Raw genomic sequence first — 22,400 nt, 5'->3', positions numbered from 1 at the left:
GCCCCTCCGGCAAATATTATACTGCGATACTGTTAGCTCACAATGTAAATCTTGCTAGTATAATATCACATTTATGTAAATTACATTTTAAATAATTCTAAATACACCTTATATTTAATATAGAACAGATGTTAAATAATAATAGACTTTAAACTTGTTTTTATATATGAACTTCACCCCGGAAGAGCACGAAAGAGCTGATTTCTGTCCTCGGATGAGGTAACGTTAACTATTAAAATCATGTCTGCTAATAAGAGGATAACGCTCATATTCGGAGGCTTCATTGCAGCTGTTGCGGTGGCTTTTTATCCTATATTTTTCCATCCTCTCTCTCACACTGAAGACTACCGTAAGTCTTTATTACAACACATGACATTACTGTGACACTGCTCTTGTGCTGTTAGTAAACTTTTTCAGGTTCAATTATATTGTATTTTTTAACCTATTACGCATATTATTATTACATTATTGTAAAGAATGTTATGCATCACCACTATAACCAGAGTTATGCTGCCTTTAATCTGCACTGAATAAAATAAAAGGGACTTTATACATTTTTTGAGCAATGTAACAACACCAAAAAGAAGAAAAAAGCACTCTACAGAACAGTTATGTAAAATGACGTACATCAAATATAATTATATTGCATTTTGCAATCCAGTAATTGTATAATGAGTAATTGAAAAAAGGAATTGAGGAACACCACCTGGGTTATTATCGTTAACTAAAACTTTATGAAATAATTTGTTATTTCAGCTAGCTGCCAAAGCAACGTTTATTTTAAGTAGTAATTAAATAACTAAAAATTAAAATGTAAATATAGATATATTAATAATAACAGTGATAATAATAATAAAGACAAGGCAAATTTACTAAAACTTTAAATAATTCAAATGAAAAAAATATGATATATCAGTGACACTAAAATAACACGGAGTACCACTGTAATTATTAAGTAAAAATGTTTTAACTCATTAAAATAGTAATAATAATAATAATAAAGTGGAGGAAGCTTGTTTTGTGAGATTTACCCTAAAAAGTGCCAGCATTTCCCTCAGCACTTGTCTTTATGCTGTCTGCGTTTGCATCATTGTAATTGCAGAGCAGAAGCAGAAGATAAATCGAGCCGGAATCAGTCAAGAAGATGTGCAGCCTGTTGGTAAGTCATTATGTCATCTGCCCAGTTTGCATTGTTATTACTGTAAACATACATGTGACACCTCATGATTTATTGGATCATTAAGTAGCAGGATTATGTATTCTGTGTTACAGTTGATTTGCATTAGGCCCATGTGAATGCTTGTAACAGACATTAATTTCTATATATAATTGTCATTTATGTGTCTTATTTGAATTAGGTGTGAAGATCTGGTCTGATCCCTTCAAACCAAAATCATGATTCCAGTGTGCGGATGAAAAGTGTGTGGATTACATTAACACATTAACTCTTTACTACCATGCATCAAATGAGACTTTTATGATGTATGAATCTTATGCGTGTGTATATTTTGTGTGGAAATATGATTGAAACTAGAAAGAACGAATAACTAAAATTAGTTCAAATAAAATAAAAATGGAAACTTTGTTGCTTTGTTAGTCAGCTCTTCAAAATATGTTCATGAATCACTTTGAATAGTTGGGTTTATTTATGCTCGTGTATTAATAGAGTAACATATTCTGATATTTTTACAGTCTATGATAAATCTTGAACGGTTTGTTTTACAAATATATGACCACTAGATGGCGGTCACTTCATTTTGTACATTACTATATCCTGTGGGAAGAATGCAGGTAAGAAGATGGACCTTTGGTTATTCATTCACGAATACTATAGCAGGATCTTAACTTTGTATAGTTCATCATGCTTTATATTTATAATCAAATTGCTAACATGTGAGGAAGCTATATTGAAAACATCAAATCTGACTAAAGCTTTGTTTCATTGTTATTTTCACACTGGAGAGCTTTGTGTTACAGTTTTTTACAATCACTTTGCTACTATTTTCAGAACCTTGATGTCATTTTTCACAACTCTAGACACAAAACGGTTATCACTTGTAACACAGGCTGTCTAATGTTCAAAACATTGCATTGTGCATTCACATCTTTAAAAAAAAATCTTGCACAATCATTGGTTCAAAAAACAAATTTACTGTGAAATACCATTGAAACATAACTATAGATCACCCACACAAGCAACCAATAGTTTCACTGTGTCATTGTTCGTACAATCATTAAATATTGTAGAACAAAATAGGTGATACAGGTTTCATTATGGTACTACATGTACAGTAAATGCATCTCTGTAAAAGTACTGCAGTAGTACAGAGAATACTACAGACACAGTGGAATCATTGAACAAAGTTTGTAATATATTGATGCAAAACTACAGTACAGTCACAACATAAGTTTATTTGAATCAAAGCAAAAATACAGTAATTAGCTATGAAATAGAAAAGAAAAGACAGTACTGTAAAACATCAAATGCAGTGTTCCTCAACTTGCTTGTACTGTAAGAAACAAAACAGGACTGCTTACTGTACTTCTACATTGTCATCAACTGTGTTGTGGATTCGGCCACAGGTTCTCATCTACATCACAATGGATGTTTTCATTAGCCAAACATCTTGGAAAAAACCTTCAGGCATGGCGAATCCAGGCCTGACACTGGTCTGCTGTGATGTCATTGCAGGCGTCATCCACGGCCTGGAGAAGAGTGACTTGTTCATGAGGGTGCCTATCATGAACCTTCCATCTCCATGCGGAGAAAAATTCCTCAATCTAAGGAAGGGAGAGTATAGGGGTAAATACAGGGTGGTAAATTGTGCATGGGCCTGAAACCATGCTTGCACCACATGAGCATGATGGAACCTGACATTGTCCCACACAATGACATAGGTCACACCTTCAGCTCTACAAACCTGATCGAGCTCATCTAGAAAGGTGACAAGGAGAGCTGCATTATATGGTCCAATATGAGGTCTGCGTCCCACCACACCATCTTCTGATATAGCCACACACATGGTAATGTTGGCCCCACGTTGTCCAGGTACTTGGATGGTTGCCCACTGGCCAATGAAATTCCGACCTCTCCTCCTTGTCTTGGCCCGATTAAAACCTGCCTCATCCAAATATATGAATTTGTGATGGTCGTCATCAGCATCCAGCTCCATCACCCTCTAAAAATACATTTTGGAAAGAGATTACTGTACAATGTAGAATTTTTGTTTTTACAACGGCCATCTTGAAACTGAACTTACCTGAACATACTCAGTCCTCATTTGCTTCACTCTGTCTGTATTTCTTTCGAAAGGCACACGGTATAGTTGTTTTATATGTAGCGGGTAGGACGTAGGCAGCGGGAATTGCGCCTTGATTGAACCAGGTGGTGGCTGTTTGGCGCTGCACCTTTTGATTGAATCAGGTGGTGGCTGTTTGGCGCTGCACCTTTAAATCCAGCAAGCTGGCGGTTTCTCTGATTAGTGTTGTGCTACAGACTCTTGGTTTCTTGGACTCTTGATTTGTTGTACGAGTTGATGTGAGTTCATGCTTAAATGTATTTTGGCCTCCTTGTGAAAACATGGATCTGATTTGATTCAGACTATTGCATTGTTTTGTAGCTCGGCTTGGTGTTTGTGCGGTTATTCGGTGCCGTGGTTACATCCAGCTCCTTGTCTTCACGAGCCCTCATTGGCTAGGAATGGTGTCTGCATGGTTCAACGAAAATGTAAGTTTTCTGCTTTTACTTAGAAGCAGCGTTCAGCTTTTTTTAGGCACTGGCCGTAATGAGTCTTCATTGATTCGTGTTCTGTTTATAGTAGTTACTGGTTCAGAGTGTGACCACTACAAGTTTGCCGAGTGCTGATTGTTGTACGGAGAATGTAAGTTCACTGGCTTCCTTTCTCCCTCACGTGTGTACATCTTCGTCACGGAACGCTTGTTCATATAGTCATGTTGATTCGCCATGTCTGTATTATAGTTTGGCTTGGGAATGTACGAGTAAAAACCAGACATAATAAAGTGATCGCTACAGTATTGCCAAACAAGCTCTTGGCTGGACGCTGTGGTCTGCGTTCATACAGGTTGGTAATGTAGGCTACTTTAGCACCTTGCCCTGTTCCGACTGTTGATATTTAAGGGAATACCTTTTACGGTTTAAGTAATTTTTAGCCCATTGATGCACAGGCTACAAATTAGGCATAGCTTTGATTTGACCCGTATAATTATTTGTATGATATTGTAATTGTTTTCTTTGCAGGAGGGTCGTTATATGCCATCTTGACCACTGTTTTTCCTGTGCCTTGTTTTTAGTATTCAGTGTGGGTGTGGGAGGGAGGCCCACTGTGTTGCCCCTCAGCCTCTCCCTTGTGCGTGTTGTTGTATGCTTTGTGTATGTAATGTTTGTATTTTAGGCCATTGGGTTGGTACAATATCTTGGGGGGTAACAACTTTGTTGTGTGGCCACTGATTTACTGAGTGTAACTTTTTTTGTTCTTTTTGTGCATGTGACTTGTGATGTGCCTTATTTATTCTGAGTTTAAGTTTTGCTGAATTTTTATTGTGTTATTTAAACATCTTGATTTTGCACTTTGTTGCCCCCGTTGTTGAATTTGTCCAGAGGCCTAACGTCTGTTTCATGTGTATGTCTAATTTGAGAAATAAAATAAATTGTTTTTTTTAATACTCCAGTCCCTCTTTATCCTTTTATTTCCCTTTATTGGGATAGCCTGCTTGTAGACATCTAATATTTAGATTGCTGGTTATCAACTTGTGAGCGGTTACAAAGGGCCCCTAGGGGTTACATTTGGCGTAGTCGGCAGGGTTTTATTGGGACTGGAGTAATTTGTTGTTGTGGTGTGTGTGTGTGTGTGTGTATTGAGTGCAGGTAGAGTACAGGAAAGGCAGTGGTTGGGGACTGGGCTTGGACAGCGGTTCTGCAAGTGACAAGTGGTTTGTATTTTAAAAAAAAAAAAAAAAAAAAAAGTAACTTTTTTTTTTTTTTTTTTTTTTTCTCTTTTGGGTTTAAAATGGCTCAGGAGTTGGAGGAACAGGTCGGGCAGCTAATGGAGCAGATTAAACAGTTGCAGGCTGACAATGAAAGGCTACGTCAGGGAAATGTAGCATCTGCTGGGGCTGTAGGACAGGGAGAGCAGAGTCAGCAAGAGTCAAATCGCCAAGAGCCAAATCTGCAGGAGCCAGGGTCTTCTGGATTAAGGTATGTGTATGTTCCTAGAGAGCGTAAATATCCCAGGTTTTCTGGTAGTTCAGAGTCTCCTCCGGTGGAAGAATGGATTGAGGAGGTTCGTCGACGTCTACAGGTTAGGCATATGTCCATGGGTGAGCAGGCGCATTTCGTGTATGATCTTCTGGATGGGGAGGCAAAGCTAGAAATTAAACTCCATCCAGCTCTAGTTAGATCTGAGCCTGAAAATATTTTCTCTATACTGACTGAGACGTTTGGCTGTAGCCAGTCTTATATTGACGCTCAACAAAAATTTTTCCAGTGTCGTCAACGGGAGGGAGAAACGCTGCGTGAATTTTCACACTCATTAATGTCACTTATGGAAGTCGCCCAACGTAAAAATATAACTGCAATTGCTAAACCTGACTGTGTTATCCGTGATCAATTTGCAGAAAACGTTAGAGACAAAATGCTGCGTAGAGAATTAAAACAATACATCCGCCTTAATCCTGAGTCCTCCTTTTTGGACTTGCGTCGTGAGGCATTTCGCTGGGCCGATGATGGCGAGGGGCCTCGTCCTGTCCGTGCAAGGGCTTTTTCGTGTGACGCTAGTTCAAGGGGGGTGGGAGCGTGTCAGGCAGAAGCCCAGGTCGTTGTAGCACAACCAAGTAATGAATTGACCGAGCTCAAAGACTGTTTACGTAGGCAGCAGGCCCAATTAGATACTATTCTTAAACATTTGTCCCCTGGCTTAGGGCCATCCAATCTACCAAATAGGCAGACTAATCATCAGAGGCGGTTTCGTTTTGATTTGGATGGCAGACCTATTTGTCTGCGTTGTGAGCAAGTAGGTCACATGGCTAGGGATTGCCCAGTTGGTTCACGGCAGACACAGCGTGTGGGGGTTGGGTCCAGGCCACCCGCTGGGAATGGGAGGGATGACTCTTCCAGCAGGCAACAGGGAAACTAGCACCCTCTAGTGCATGGAGCCAAGCACTAGAAGGGGGTTTGATGGGCTCAGATTCGTTTACATCTATTTTGTCCTGTCCTTCTGCATTGGTGGGCGAGTGTCCAGTGGCAGATGTTCAGATGGGCGGTGTAACTGTTGCTTGTCTTATAGATACCGGCTCTATGGTATCTACCATCACCGAGTCCTTCTTTAATAACCATTTTCGATTCTTGGGGCGTGACCAGCTACGTTCCTGTGGTTGGTTACAATTAAAAGCGGCCAACGGCCTAGATATCCCATATCAAGGTTATTTAGAATTGGATGTAGTAGTCTTAGGAAAAGTTCTTCCTTCCATAGGCGTTTTGGTGGTTCGGGATCCACCTGAGTCCAGATTTAAGATAAACAAGGACTCTGTCCCAGGATTGATTGGGATGAATGTTCTCCGTTGTTGCCTGCAAGAGTTTTTTTGCCAAGACGGTGCAAGTCTGTTTACTACTTCCCGGGTGACCGTCCCAGCCGTTTGGGAACATGCCTTATTAGCGTGTCAACGCCTTGAGGACCTCTCTACGTCTGGTGTTCTGGGTAGGGTTTTGACTGCCCCTGGGTCCTCCATCTGTGTTCCAGCCGGATCTTTAAAGTTTGTGTCAGCCACCTGTAGGCAGGGGCTTGGCCCATTGATTCCTTCTGTACTGTTAGAACCAGCAGGGGCAGGGTGGCAGTTGCCACCAGATTTAATTGTTCCAATCTCATTGCTCCCCATTGGAAATGGTACAGTACAAGTGCCAGTTGTTAATGTGGGCACGGTGGATCGGTGGATAAAACCACGTACCCTGTTGGGGGAAATGTACTTAATCACTGCACGTTCCGCTAGCAAATCCATCTGCTTTCAGGAAGAAAATGGTACCCAAGGCCCTGTCGCGTTCATTCGGTCAATGGAGACTGCTATAACTCCCTCGTTGGGGTTTGCGGACCTGTCCTGGTCTAATCTAACTGAGTCCGAGCAATGGGAAGCAAAGTCTTTACTTCAGAAGTATAGTGATACTTTTAGCTGTAGTGAGGCACTTTTAGGCTGTACTGACTTAATTAAGCACGAGATTCCTTTGATTGACGACACTCCGGTGCGGCAGCGCTATAGACGACTTCCACCATCTCAGTATGATGTAGTGAAGACACATATCCAGGAGTTGTTAGATCAGGGAGTGGTAAAACCGAGCTGTAGTCCTTATTCCTCACCCATCGTGGTTGTGGAGAAGATGGATCTATTCGTCTTTGTGTCGATTATAGACAACTAAACGCAAAGACTAGGAAAGATGCCTTTCCATTGCCGAGAATTGAGGAGTCCTTGGATGCCCTCACAGGTGCGTCTCTCTTCTCCACTCTCGACCTTGCGAGTGGTTATAATCAGGTGCCAGTTGCTGAGAAGGATCGGGCTAAAACCGCTTTTTGCACGCCATTTGGCCTGTTTGAGTTTCAGAGGATGCCATATGGGTTGTGCAACGCACCCGGGACTTTTCAGCGGCTGATGGAAAGAATATTTGGGGACCAGCGTTTCCATTCCCTTCTCCTGTATTTAGATGATGTGGTAGTTTTTTCATCTACGTTCAAACAACATCTGGAACGTTTGGAGTTGGTATTCAGTCGTCTACGTGAGAATGGTCTTAAACTCAAATTAAAGAAGTGTCATTTTTTTCAGCCTGAAGTAAAGTTCTTGGGCCATGTTGTTTCGGCCTCTGGGGTCTCTACGGACCCTGACAAGATCAGTGCAGTTAGGGAATGGAGTACCCCATCTACAGTTGCAGAGCTGCGGTCATTCCTTGGGTTTGCGTCGTATTATCGGCGTTTTGTGCAGGGGTTTGCGAGGTATGCGGCTCCTCTGCATAAATTGGTGGCAAAGCTCCAGCCACATCCTAAAAGGAATAGGATGGGGCGTAATGCCACTTTGCGGGACCATTGGGACTGGGGCTGTGATCAAGCGTTTAATACTTTGAGGGACAAACTGATAAGCGCACCAGTTTTGGGTTACGCCGACTTTAGTAAACCATTTGTCCTCGAGGTAGATGCTAGTGGGCTGGGGCTTGGTGCAGTTTTATCTCAAGAGCAGGATGAAGGACCTCGGCGTCCAGTCGCTTATGCAAGCAGGGGCTTACGGCCAACTGAACGAAACATGGATAATTACTCAGCCATGAAACTTGAACTGTTGGCACTTAAGTGGGCAGTAACAGACAAGTTTCGGGATTATCTGCTGGGTACCAAATTTACCATTCTGACCGATAACAACCCGCTCTGTTACTTGCGGACAGCTAAGTTAGGAGCCGTAGAGCAACGTTGGGCTGCGCAACTAGCTCTTTTTGATTTCACCATAGAGTACCGTCCTGGCGCATGTAACAAGAATGCGGATGCGCTATCCCGCTTGTCGGCACCACCAATTCCAGTCTCTATGGAGGAGATGGCCTCAGGGATCTCTGTGCCAGCCGAAATTAAGAGTGTGTTTATGTCCCCTTCTGTTGAAATACAGGCCATAGATGCATGCCCTACAAGAACCAGGGCAAATCTCCAACTTTTGCAGGCTGAGGATCCTGTTTTGAAGGCCTTTCTTGTATATTGGAAGAGGGGCACTCCTCCTACAGCCCCAGAGAGGTCCACCGAGCCCCCTGCTGTTGTGGAGCTTGTCCGTCAATGGGCAGACCTAGTAGTCCATGAGGGTGTCCTATATAGGAAGACGCATGTCCCTGGCAGCACTAAAGAGGTCTTGCAGCTACTGCTGCCTCAGGCTCTCCAGGCAGAAGTGCTTACAGCCTTGCATGATGATCATGGTCACCAGGGGGTAGAACGAACAGTTAGTCTTGTCCGCCAGCGATGCTATTGGCCCTTTATGCGGAAGGATGTCGACCGGTGGTGCCATGAATGTCGGCGGTGTGTGGTGGCCAAGGCAACTCAACCAAAACTGAGGACCTTTATGGGTAGTCTGTTGGCATCAAGGCCCCTAGAAATTGTAGCTATTGATTTTTCTATATTGGAAAAATCTAGTGATGGGAAAGAGAATATTTTGGTTGTAACCGATGTGTTCTCTAAATTTGCGCAGGCATACCCTACGGCAGACCAGAAGTCGTCAACAGTAGCTAGAGTCTTGACAGAGCAGTGGTTTTACACTTATGGTGTCCCACTACGTATCCATACCGATCAAGGGCGCAATTTTGAAGGTGAGCTGTTCCAACAATTGTGCAGAGTGTATGGAATTCGTAAATCCCGCACTAGCCCATACCATCCAGAGGGCAACGGACAATGCGAGCGATTTAATCGCACATTGCATGACTTGCTTCGTACACTACCTCCTGACAAGAAGAGACGGTGGCCTTACCATCTGCCACAGGTTTTGTTCGCTTATAACACCACAGTCCATCAGTCTACGGGGTTTTCTCCGTATGAAGTGATGTTCGGGCGTAAGCCCACTCTGCCACTTGATTCTTTGTTGGGCACAATCGAAATTCCATCAGATTCTACTACTGCTGAGTGGGTTCAAGAACACCAGGAGCATCTCTCTGCAATCTATGGCCAGGCCCGAGCCCATTTGGAGTCAGCCGCTCGACAACGGGCAAAGAATCATTTGGTTCCTTTGCCACTCCTACCCCCTGGTACACTAGTGTATCGTCGCAGTCACCCGCATGGACGGCATAAGATTAGTGATCATTGGGAAAGTGTGGTGTATGAGGTTGTGAGGTGCCTTGATGAGGTTGGTACACTTTATAAAATTAGGCCAAGGGATCAGTTAGGTCCCGAGAAGAATATCAACCGGAAAGAACTGCGCCCCCTCCCAACTGACCCAGGTTCACCTCATCTTGTATCTGGGGGTGAGATGCTTAATGTAAGCATGCCAAACTCCATAGGGGACGATGTTGATGGCAGTATGGAGGAAGGTGATGATTCTGGAGTATTGGTGGCAATTGATGCACCTCCTGTAAGAGGATCAACAACTTCCACTGAGTTAGGAGTGTTGCAGCCTCCAGCTCTTGAACAGCAGGGGCAGACTACACCTCAATATGTAACGCGTAACTCCTTGGGTGTTGAAGGGGAAGTATTACCATCTGGCAATACCCTCGTTTCAAGGAGAACTGCTAGAACAAATGCAGGCCATCATCCCAACCCTCACAACCTCCCATGCACGACTGTTGGAAGATCACCTGTGGCCTCGGTAGAGAGTGCTCTAATTATTTCCTCCCATAGCACTGTTTTTAGGCCTTGGGTTTGACCCTTGCCCTAGTCACCGGGACGGTGACATTCAAGGGTGGGTAAATGTAGCGGGTAGGACGTAGGCAGCGGGAATTGCGCCTTGATTGAACCAGGTGGTGGCTGTTTGGCGCTGCACCTTTTGATTGAATCAGGTGGTGGCTGTTTGGCGCTGCACCTTTAAATCCAGCAAGCTGGCGGTTTCTCTGATTAGTGTTGTGCTACAGACTCTTGGTTTCTTGGACTCTTGATTTGTTGTACGAGTTGATGTGAGTTCATGCTTAAATGTATTTTGACCTCCTTGTGAAAACATGGATCTGATTTGATTCAGACTATTGCATTGTTTTGTAGCTCGGCTTGGTGTTTGTGCGGTTATTCGGTGCCGTGGTTACATCCAGCTCCTTGTCTTCACGAGCCCTCATTGGCTAGGAATGGTGTCTGCGTGGTTCAACGAAAATGTAAGTTTTCTGCTTTTACTTAGAAGCAGCGTTCAGCTTTTTTTAGGCACTGGCCGTAATGAGTCTTCATTGATTCGTGTTCTGTTTATAGTAGTTACTGGTTCAGAGTGTGACCACTACAAGTTTGCCGAGTGCTGATTGTTGTACGGAGAATGTAAGTTCACTGGCTTCCTTTCTCCCTCACGTGTGTACATCTTCGTCACGGAACGCTTGTTCATATAGTCATGTTGATTCGCCATGTCTGTATTATAGTTTGGCTTGGGAATGTACGAGTAAAAACCAGACATAATAAAGTGATCGCTACAGTATTGCCAAACAAGCTCTTGGCTGGACGCTGTGGTCTGCGTTCATACAGGTTGGTAATGTAGGCTACTTTAGCACCTTGCCCTGTTCCGACTGTTGATATTTAAGGGAATACCTTTTACGGTTTAAGTAATTTTTAGCCCATTGATGCACAGGCTACAAATTAGGCATAGCTTTGATTTGACCCGTATAATTATTTGTATGATATTGTAATTGTTTTCTTTGCAGGAGGGTCGTTATATGCTATCTTGACCACTGTTTTTCCTGTGCCTTGTTTTTAGTATTCAGTGTGGGTGTGGGAGGGAGGCCCACTGTGTTGCCCCTCAGCCTCTCCCTTGTGCGTGTTGTTGTATGCTTTGTGTATGTAATGTTTGTATTTTAGGCCATTGGGTTGGTACAATATCTTGGGGGGTAACAACTTTGTTGTGTGGCCACTGATTTACTGAGTGTAACTTTTTTTGTTCTTTTTGTGCATGTGACTTGTGATGTGCCTTATTTATTCTGAGTTTAAGTTTTGCTGAATTTTTATTGTGTTATTTAAACATCTTGATTTTGCACTTTGTTGCCCCCGTTGTTGAATTTGTCCAGAGGCCTAACGTCTGTTTCATGTGTATGTCTAATTTGAGAAATAAAATAAATTGTTTTTTTTAATACTCCAGTCCCTCTTTATCCTTTTATTTCCCTTTATTGGGATAGCCTGCTTGTAGACATCTAATATTTAGATTGCTGGTTATCAACTTGTGAGCGGTTACAAAGGGCCCCTAGGGGTTACATATAGATACCTGGTGCCTTTTCAGTATGCGTGCAATAGTCGGCAAACTTATGGATCCCACATTGTTGAACATGTCTTCATTGTCCAAGATATGCTGGTGAATTTCTGTAAGGCGAAGATCATTTCTGGCCCGAACCAAATCGACCACAGCCTGCTCTTGTTGGTCAGTTAGAATTTTGCCTCTGCCTCCAATATTTGGCCTGGTCACAATTCTACAGGGAACATTAGAGTAAGAAGACACTTGGTCACACCACCTATTCTGTGATACACATTGGAATGCAGTCATTTGACAATTGAGAGTAACATAATGTTTACTGCATGCTGAGAACTTACCGGTTCTCATTGCGGAAAGCTCTGATTATTGAGGCCACGGTTGACCTTCTGAGGTTTGGTTGTATCATTGTCATGCCATGATTTATGACATGGTCTACAACTATTGCCCGAATTTCATTGGACACTCTATGCTGTTGCTGCCGCTGTCTTGGTCCGTGGCCTTGTCCTCTACCACGTTCCCCCACCTCTCAGAAGGGGTGCCTGTCCCCTGCCATTCCTTTGACCAACATGTCTTCCTCGTCTTCCTCCCACCACTGCTTGACCTCCATTGTGACCTGGATCACCTGCTGGCTCCATGTGACGTATCACTATGCTCTTGCAATTGGATCCCAATAAACTCTTTATATACTCATTCCACAATGTGCACTCAATCATCAGTAACGAGTTGGCAGAATTGGACAAGCAATTACAAGGGCCTGCATCTATACAGTGCAGTACTGTCAATACTGTAAATAGTCTGAAAAGGTGGTACAGTATTTGGGACCATAGACACAGTGTCTGATGAAGCATTATGATAAAATATTAGGCTACATCCATGGATATTGTAGTCTAATTGGTTCATGCTCCACGCTAATTGGTGACAATGAATCTCGTTACAGTATCTTGAAACTTTCATGATTTAAACATGGAAGATTGTTTGTCTGTTTCCATACAACTATGCATTAAGAGTAATGCAACAGTTACTTATCATTTTGAGCAGTTGTATCAATTGATAGTTAGATCATTGTAAGGAAATGAATAGACACTCATTTGAAATGTAGTGTGTGAATTGCCTTTTGAAATAGTAGTACTTTGATGTTAAGTTGTGTCATATTGAACAGGTGATTTTTGTTGAATGAACAAATGATCTAAGTTTTATGTGTATTGTATCCAAGCAATTGAGAAAAGGGTTAGAGTTTTGAAAAATGCATTTTGATCATTGGTTGTGAGTTTTGTGTCTAGAGTTGTGAAAAATGACATCAAGGTTCTGAAAATAGTAGCAAAGTGATTGTAAAAAACTGTAATACATTTTCACTCTATAATATCATCACTTCCACTCAACTGTGCTATTGTAATATTTGTGTTGCTCTTGTTGCTGATTAGATTTCTTGTGTTATTTTGGCACTGAAAGTTGGAAGAGTCCTTTGCCCCTCAAAAGTTGCAAAATCTGTAACCTGAGAGCATACACCTCAGCCAGCACCCTGTGCCAACCAAGACCTGTTGTCATGGCAACAACACTGAGCCAGCACCTGTGCATAGGAGAGGCCCAAGGCCCTGCCCCTTTTTACTCAACCGCTTTGTGTTTGAGGGTCCAAAGAACAATGTTGCATCTGTAAATCTATAAATAAAGGTTCTTTATTAGCATCTAGGGTTTCATGAAGAACTTTTAACATTCAAGGGACCTTTCCATTGCAGAAAAGGTTCTTTATTGTGGAAAATAATTATTTTTTATTAGAACTTTTTTTAAAATCGTGATTCAAGTTCATTTTTGAAGAAAGCTAATTTCAAATCGCTCTTTTATAGTAATTCAACTTGTTACTCATCATGAACATAGCCAAGGGAGTTGGCATGACTTTAAAACACCAACCAACTAACCAACAATCTTTATATCATAAAATTGTTCTTCACTAAAAAAAAAAATATATATATTTGGTCACACTTTATTTTAAGGTCTAATTCACACTATTAACAAATCATTAACTATGACTTTTGCCTCAATAAACTCCTAATTTGCTGCTTATTAATAGTAAGTAGTTGTTAAATTTAGGTAATGGTAGGATTATGGATGTAGAATACGGTCATGCAGAATATGTTCTTTAAGTACTAATAAACAGCCAACATTTTTTTTAGTAGACATGCTAATAAGCAACTAGTTAATAGTAAGAATTGTTCCCTAAATAACGTGTAACCCAGCCTTTTAAGAACTGTTCCCTGGAAGGTTGTTTGGGGAACCCAAAATGGGTCTTCTATGGCCTTGCTACAAAACCACTTTTTGGAAGTGTATTGTATAAGCTATTTGAATATTAAGTACACAAACGTTGCATTCTATTGGTTTTCGATTAACCATGTATGAGTGAATAGACTAACTGTGAACTCAAGATATTGAGGTGCTTTTTCAATGGCATTGTGCCTGTTAAAATGAACGCATGCGAGAAAGTAACAGAGAGGGGGTTTACTAGAGGATGCAGAGTCCTCTGTCCCGCGAGACCTGCTGCATATCCAAGAACTGACATAATATCTCTTCACTACCACAAAGAGCACATTGCTAACCCTCAGCCGAGAGCTTGCCAGCGCAGCAGCTGCCAAACGCAATAACACTTCACCCCCCGTCAACTCAACCAACTCCATTGTTTATGGGATGTTGTTATTGTTGGTCACCATTCAAAAAAACAAAAGAAAAACTTAAGGGCCCCGGCCATGAGGACGACCCGAAGTGAAGAGAGGAAAACAGGGTCTGAGAAAAGCGCAAAATTCCTCTCATTCCTCCAGTGTTTTCCAGATTCCTGAAACAACGTCAAGGCCTTGGATGCGAGCGGAGACCGTCACAATGGGGAAATGTCAAAAAACCATGCCGGAGCAACCCAAGCAGCATTCCTGAAGTTACCCGACAGGCCTCTAAACACGGAGCATTAAGATAGATGGAATCCTTCACCTCAGGCTGTGTGTGGAAAACCGTTTCTGAGCGTACTCGTGGGCTTTTATCCTCCTAAGAGTTTGGCTTTTTATCTGATTTTGTTGTGAAAGAGTTAAACACTCACAGCAGGGAGCGAGATGGCTGTTTCATAAGTCACTGTCTCTGTTAAGGCTCTATTGTACAGCTGTCCACAGATTGTACTGCTGATATGAACTCGAGACAAACTTGAAGCCTCTTGCACTTTTCTAGTTGTCAGAAAAGTTTTTTCAACAGCAATGGGACAGGAACCGATGCTGTAGCCAACTCTATTGGGAAATGGCAGAAATGATTTCCATTGGGAAAAATAAGTGCACAGACTCCAGACAAAACCAAAATCGGACATGGATAGAGTAGATGTGGTGTTGGCGTTTGTATTTGAAAGTATTCCCTTAAGAAAAAGAATTATACTTCAAGTTCATTTTAATAAGGAAACTTCAAGTTCAAGGATATTTTCCCAAATATATGGTATATTATGTAGTAAGTATACTTGTAACAGTACTATTTTAATTTAATACTTTTTAAGACTGAAATGGCCCACTTTTTAGTTTGTAAATGTATACAACTGGTTTACTTCTACAACCCAAATTCCAGAAATGTTGGGGGGGGGGGGGGGGGGGGTTTATTTGAATAAAATGAAAACTAAAAGACTTTCAAATCACATGAGCCAATATTTTATTCACAATAGAACATAGAGAACATAACAAATGTTTAAACAGAGAAATATTACACTTGTATCCGCTAAATTAGCTCATTTCAAATTTGATGCCTGCTACAGGCACGAGGAAAACAAAGAGCTGAAAAGCAAGAATATTTAAAAATATTCAGCTGGGAGAACATCTAGCAACTAATTACGTTAATTGACATCAGGTCTGTAACATGATTAGCTATAAAAGGGATGTCTTAGAGAGGCAGAGTCTCTCCAAAGTAAAGACGGGCAGAGGCTCTCCAATCTGTGAAAGATTGTGGAATACATGAAAAATAACGTTCCTCAGTGTCAAATTGCATCTACAATGCATAACATCATCAAAAGATTCAGAGAAACTGGAGAAATGTCTGTGCGTAAGGGACAAGGCCGAAGACCTTTGTTGGATGCCCGTGTTCTTCAGGCACTCAGATGACACTGTATCACTCATCGGCATGATTCTGTCGTTGACATTACTAAATGGGCCCAGGAATACTTCCAGAAACCACTGTCGGTAAACACAATCTGCCGTGCCATCTCCAGAGGCCAACTAAAGCTCTATCATGCAAAAAGGAAGCCATATGTGAACATGGTTCAGAAGCGCCATCGTGTCCTGTGGGCCAAGGCTCATTTAAAATGGACTGTTTCAAAGTGGAAAAGTGTTCTATGGTCAGACGAGTCCAAATTTGACATTCTTTTTGGAAATCTCGGACGCCGTGTCCTTCCTGGCTAAAGAGCAGGGAGACCTTCCAGCATATTTTCAGCGTTCAGTTCAAAAGCCAGCATCTCCGATGGTGTGGGGGTGCATAAGTGCATATGGTATGGGCAGCTTGCATGTTTTGAAAGGCACTATGAATGCTGAGAGGTATGTAAAGGTTTTAGAGCAACATATGCTCCCCTCCAGTCTGACGTGTATTTCAGCAGGACAATGCAAAACCACATACTGCAGCTATTACAACAGCATGGCTTCGTGGTAGAAGAGTCCGGGTGCAGATCTTTCACCTATAGAGAACATTTGGCGCATCATTAAATGAAAAATACGTCAAAGACGACTACAAACTCTTCAGCTGCTGGAAACCTATATCGGGCAAGAATGGGACCAAATTCCAACACCAAAACTCCAGAAAGTCATAACCTCGATGCCCAGATGTCTTCACACTGTTTTGAAAAGAATAGGAGATGCTACACCATGGTAATAGTGTATTTGTTCACTATTTTGAGTCCCAACAAAAAATTCTCAGTTTAAACATTTTTTATGTTATCTATGTTAAAATATTGGCTCATGTGATTTGGAATTCTTTTAGTTTTCATTTTATTCAAATTTAAAAAAACGTCCCAACATTTTCGGAATTCGGGTTGCAAGGTTTTCTATTCTATTCTATTCTATTCTATTCTATTCTATTCTATTGCAACTATATAACTTTGCTACAAGTGAACTTATAGGAAGTCTGTTATTTTTCTAGCTAAAATTCACTTTTTAGTACACAACATCTAGCCAACTTAGAATACTTAATTTTTCTTTATACACACACACACACACACACACACACACAATATATAGACCAAATATACTTAGATTTTTTTTACTAGTCATAAGTCAAGTGTACTGAAGTATAAATTTAAATATATCTCTGATAAGCACTATACTGAAAGTATCATCAATATATCAATATTTTGTTTTCTGTTTAAAAGTATATTAACAGCACTCTTGAATAAACTTATTTTTGTCATGGTTCAGAAGAAAACAATGGTGTTTGGAAACCAAAATAAAATTATTTCTATTAAAGACACATTTGCATGCCATGTTTTTACTGTTGGAGTGTCAACAGCGGTAACACTTTAGAATAGGGAACACTTATTCACGATTAACTACGACTTTTCCCTCAATAAACTCCTAATTTGCTGCTTATTAATAGTTAGTAAGGTAGTTGTTAAATTTAGGTATTGGGTAGGATTAGGGATGTAGAATAAGGCATTAATATGTGCTTAATTACTACTAATAAATGGCTAATATTCTAGTAATATGCATGCTAATGAGCAACTAGTTAAGAAACCCTAAAATAAAGTGTTACCTCAACACCTGTAATAAATCAAACTGAATTACTCTTCAATTCAGTTTTAATTATGTCATTAATCTATTTATACATACATCTTTTAATTACATATTCATGAGGGACTTTTGTTTTCCCCACATTTGCTCACAGTACTTCTCTCTTCTCAAGTAAACATGACTCAACAAGCTGCTAAAGACACAAAGTACAGCTCACATTCTTTGTCTCCAATGATATGACTCTCAAAAAACATAATTGCACCGATTGTTTCATTCTTGAGTTACCAAGCTGAAGGAGCCTTGTAGAAACAGACAGCACAAGTATTTAGTAATGTCTAGGAAAATTAGCTTTGGGATGCCCTGCTAGCCCGGATGGCACAGGAGGAGCTTCAGCATGAGGAACACAAGTGTGACTCCTTAATGAAAAGCTAATGGGGTGTGTGTGTGTGTGTGTGTGTGTGTGTGTGTGTCTCTGTGTGTGTGTTAAGAGCTGTTTACCACCTGTGCTGAACCACAAAGCAAAGCTGCAGTCAGAAGGATGTGGCATCTTTTTTTTCTAAAGAGCTTTTTCTAAACCTGTCTTTCTCACCAGTGGATCCACTGCAGTGAAGGGGTGCCGTCAGAATGTGAGTTCAAACAGCTGATAAAAACATCACAATACTCCACAAGCAATCAACATTCCTCCAATCTATCAATTAATGTCCTTTAGAAATTTGTTCCTAGACTTAATTAGTTTCTGCATATTAGTTCAGTCATAGCCATGGTTTAACTAAAAATAAAACAAATTAGTACAGTGTGGGCACTAATTAATAAGTTAAAATTCTTAATTCATTGCCACAATCAGGCCTGCATACCTGCGGCTTACTGCTTTTATCGTATTACTTGAGAGAGCTTAAATTGGAAGAAGACCATTCAAACGATCAGTAGTCTTTTTTCTTTTTCTTTTCTTTTTCTTTTCTTTTTTTTAAGTGTTTTAGCCTAGAAAACACTTCAAAACCATATCAAAGAGCAATTCCACAATAAATTTGTCCTTAAGAGCTTAATTCAGAATTCCTGGCTTGGATTTTACAGAATTGGCGTCCAAAGCTAAATAACAACAAACAGGCAATATATCACGTCTAGGTGAAAATCAGTATGTTTGACATGGAAGAAAAAGACTCAACCTCCATATGAATTGTGTGCATTTAAATAAATATTGTGAGACCCTTTTAAAAATATGCCCAACATTAGTAGACAGGAAGGAGATTTTGATTTGAACAATCTCTACTTTGGACAACAGTGTGTTTTTATTGGTCGGTTGTTGAGTTACTGAACATGGATAAGCTGGTTTTTGCCGCATATATGATCCCCCCACAATGCACGGTTAAAAGTAAATATTCAAACCACACAGTCCTATCGGTTTAAGAGCTGAGGAATCTAACCCACAATATTTTTTATTATAATGCTGGAGATATGAGTAAGACATACTATATGCAGGCACATTAGCAGACTGCATATGACTTTTATTTGTGGCGTGTAATGTCCACTACACACAACATATAAATAATGCATTGAAAAGTAGAAGTACATACACACACACAACCGCTGTCTCCCGTGACTTTTCATTAGCGTGCAACAGATGACAGCACAATATACTGCTTGGCAGGGACTGAGGATTCTGGGAAAAGACGTGGAACTTTGGAAGAAGCAACGGAACACAGTGCTGTCCACTGCTGGCTTGTGAGACCTTGGAAGAACCCCTCAGATGGTGCTCGATCATGAGGTTTGCTGTGGAGATATTAACCTTTACAAGCACTGCAAAAACTATGCCGTGGTCAGAAAACAAATACAATTGAGTATGCTGGGTTTTTCCTTTCAGCTTTTATTAATGATGGAGGTTAATTTTTAGGACCACAGCCATTGGAATAATAAGGAAGTTATGAAAAATGAAAATTAGTGAATAGTTAGACGCAAAGCTTTTCCTGCCTCGGGGTCACATGTAACTGAAGAATCTGTGGTTGTTCAGAAATGTTTCATTTCTCAATTTCTTAGATCATTCTGCACACATACAAACAAATAAAAAGTACTATATTTCAGGTTTCTTAAGGCCAATTCACACCCCACAGAGAGATGCAGACCAACGTCGATGGTCACCAGATTACAGAATGTCACTTCTCAGAAACTCCAAGACCAAACAAAGGCCAATTCAACAAGCTCAATCAGTGAAAATAAGCACAGATAAATGGCAACAGACTGTGGCAAGAGTAACACACTGATCCTACAAAACCAGACAAACGTGTCCGTTGTCGTTTGTCAGCATCTGTCGGTGCATTGTGAATCGGCTTTTAAATGTATAAGTCTTGATGCGTAATGTATCTGTAATATATCTAATTCTTGGGCAATGTGTAATACATTTTGTACATTAATACATTACTAGTATTACATTATAGTCCAAAAGTTTGGAGTCCACAAGGATTTTGTCACACTTTATTTTTAGGTCCAGTTCTTGCTATTAACAAACCATTAACTACAACTTTTGCCTCGATAAACTTATTATTTGTTGCTTATTAATAATTAGTAAGGTAGTTGTTAAGTTTAGGTATGGTGTAGGATTAGGGATGTAGAATATGGTCATGCAGAATATGTGCTTTATAAGTACTAATAAACAGCCAATATGTTAATAGGCATGCTAATAAGCAACTATAGAGAAGTGTTAATGAATTTTTAAATGGTTAATAGTGAGAATTGGTCCCTATATTAAAGTGTTACCCAATCTTATTACTGATTCATCCTTATGTATAAGGCTCTTCGGTCTCATCAGAAAACTTGCGAATAGGGTCTCTTAACTAGTTGCTTATAGCATGCATATTACTAGAATATTACCCATTTATTAGTACTAATTAAGCACATATTAATGCTTTATTCTACATCCCTAATCCTACCCAATACCTAAATTTAACAACTACCTTACTAAATTAATAAGCATCAAATTAGGAATTTATTGAGGGAAAAGTCGTATAGTTAATAGTGTTCCCAATTCTAAAGTGTTACCGTGAATTTTAATTGATGAGAACATTAAACATAAACTTTTACAATACGGCTTATCCACATAGAGCTTGTGAGACCAAAAGCTGGTTTCCAGTTTAATAGGCAGATGTTGTTTTAGTTTCTATGGAAGTTCGGATCAGTAGCTGTTTTATTCTTACTGGAGAGACTCTGCACCAACTTTGTGATATATTTATCTGACAACGTTAGTGTTTTCCTTGGAATTTTACTTGATTGACACGCACTAAGACTAGCGCTGCAAATTCCTCAGCGCGTTATAGGGAATTTTCATTTGAAAGGCCGCTCACAAATGAAAGGGTATAATTACAGTCATGTTTGGTAGAGGCTTTAGTTCCTGTCTTGAGGCAACCTCCCCCCAATACATACAGCTATAAATGTCAATCTGTACAGGGTAGCAAACAAGATTGCGTGATATGAAAGTGCAAAGATCAGCTATGATTATCAAAAGTCTTGACCAAACAAATGCAGATGAATAAATCGCAACTGTACATTTTCAGAGCATGTCACCACTGCAGGCTGATGAAACCGCTTTCTTGGCCCTCACTGTGGATTTCAGAGACTGACCATCCTCCATCCTCCTCGGCCTTTATGGCCCAAACTGGGAGCGCATGTTTGCGAGGCTGGCCAAGCCCCAAACCCAAGGTCTATACTGCCTCTGGCAGCGTACAGATTAAGACTGTAATTATAGATCTGGGTTTGGACTCGGCTTTGTTTGAGAAAGTGGGGGAGGCTGGTGGGGTGGGTGATGTCATCTCTGGTTTAGAGCCGCACAGCCTGGGATCACAGCGCTGGTGTTGGCTTACTGGAGGATGAGAGAGAATGAAATGGAGAGAAAAGAAGGACGGTGTGAGTACATGCACTTTAAATAGATCTAAATGCAATTGGCAGTTTATTATCAGGGTGGTTGTGAGTGTATATGTGTTTGTGTGAAACATTACATGTGCCAGCCGCCATATTATAACCGAGCTATAACATAAGCTTATAACACTTAACGGTTTAGTTTAGCCTTTATGTATCACAAATATAATAAACAGACATGTCAAATGGGTTAAACAAAGATCGCAGCAGTTTCATGCACACTACAAATAGGCCACGCCATAATGCAGTTAGAGGAACTAAGTGAAGACAACATTTTTTACAACCACTTGCAGGCAGGGTTTTATGAGACATTGTTAAAATATGTGGGCACACAGAGAATTTACACAGCAATACCACTTTATTTGTTATTCTTTCTTTCAGCAATATTTGGATGAATCGGCCCTGAATGAGAGCGTAGTTAAAATAACACAGAATAAGTGTACTTGGGTAATCTTTTTAGTTGTTGAGGGGAGAGAGGGCTTTGCCCATGTAAACTTGTGGTGGACTTGTGTTGGCTGAGAGGTTCGGTACTGTAACGTGAGCTCTGGTTGGGGAATAACACGGGGGGCGTTCACAGCCCGCTTTTCCAATCTGTTTATTTGCTGTAATTCACTGCATTGATTCACAGAGGAATGGCGATGGAGTCTGGCTGGGTAGAGAGATGAGCAATTCGCCAAACAAATGAGGAAGAAGCGACAAGTGCCAAAACAATTCAATGACATGAGTGACAGCAATTTCTTTTGTCTCTTGTTACTGTATTAGAAATGAGGTGTTTATGAAGCCTAAAAATGTAACAGATTTCACAGCTTATTTTCTTTACAGAGAATCCATATACTTAATTATTACAACAACAACAACCCATTCAGATTAAAAAGGTGGTCAGACTACAGT

At 40.6% G+C, this 22,400-nt stretch overlaps 1 protein-coding gene across 1 annotated transcript; it reads left to right on the top strand.

Annotated features, from left to right (window-relative positions):
- Nucleotides 1–219: 219 nt before the first annotated feature.
- On the top strand, nucleotides 220–1,576 carry LOC306879780 (small integral membrane protein 20-like). The gene is made up of 3 exons (XM_079432966.1): nucleotides 220–349; nucleotides 1,103–1,159; nucleotides 1,359–1,576. The coding sequence occupies exons 1-3, from the start codon at nucleotides 241–243 to the stop codon at nucleotides 1,397–1,399; spliced, it is 207 nt and encodes a 68-aa protein (XP_079289092.1). The 5' UTR covers nucleotides 220–240; the 3' UTR covers nucleotides 1,400–1,576.
- Nucleotides 1,577–22,400: the final 20,824 nt, after the last annotated feature.

Source organism: Barbus barbus, assembly GCF_936440315.1.
Source record: "Barbus barbus genome assembly, chromosome: 2".
NCBI lineage: Eukaryota > Metazoa > Chordata > Actinopteri > Cypriniformes > Cyprinidae > Barbus > Barbus barbus.
Note: the sequence above shows the minus strand (reverse complement) of the source record. Positions and strands in the feature narration are given on the sequence as shown.

Bases quoted from the DNA above. Each gene is read 5' to 3' on its own strand.
- LOC306879780 (XM_079432966.1), top strand. From the start codon at position 241: ATGTCTGCTAATAAGAGGATAACGCTCATATTCGGAGGCTTCATTGCA. The intron at 350-1,102 runs GTAAGTCTTTAT...TTGTAATTGCAG, and splicing joins CTCTCACACTGAAGACTACC to AGCAGAAGCAGAAGATAAAT. The intron at 1,160-1,358 runs GTAAGTCATTAT...TATTTGAATTAG, and splicing joins AGAAGATGTGCAGCCTGTTG to GTGTGAAGATCTGGTCTGAT.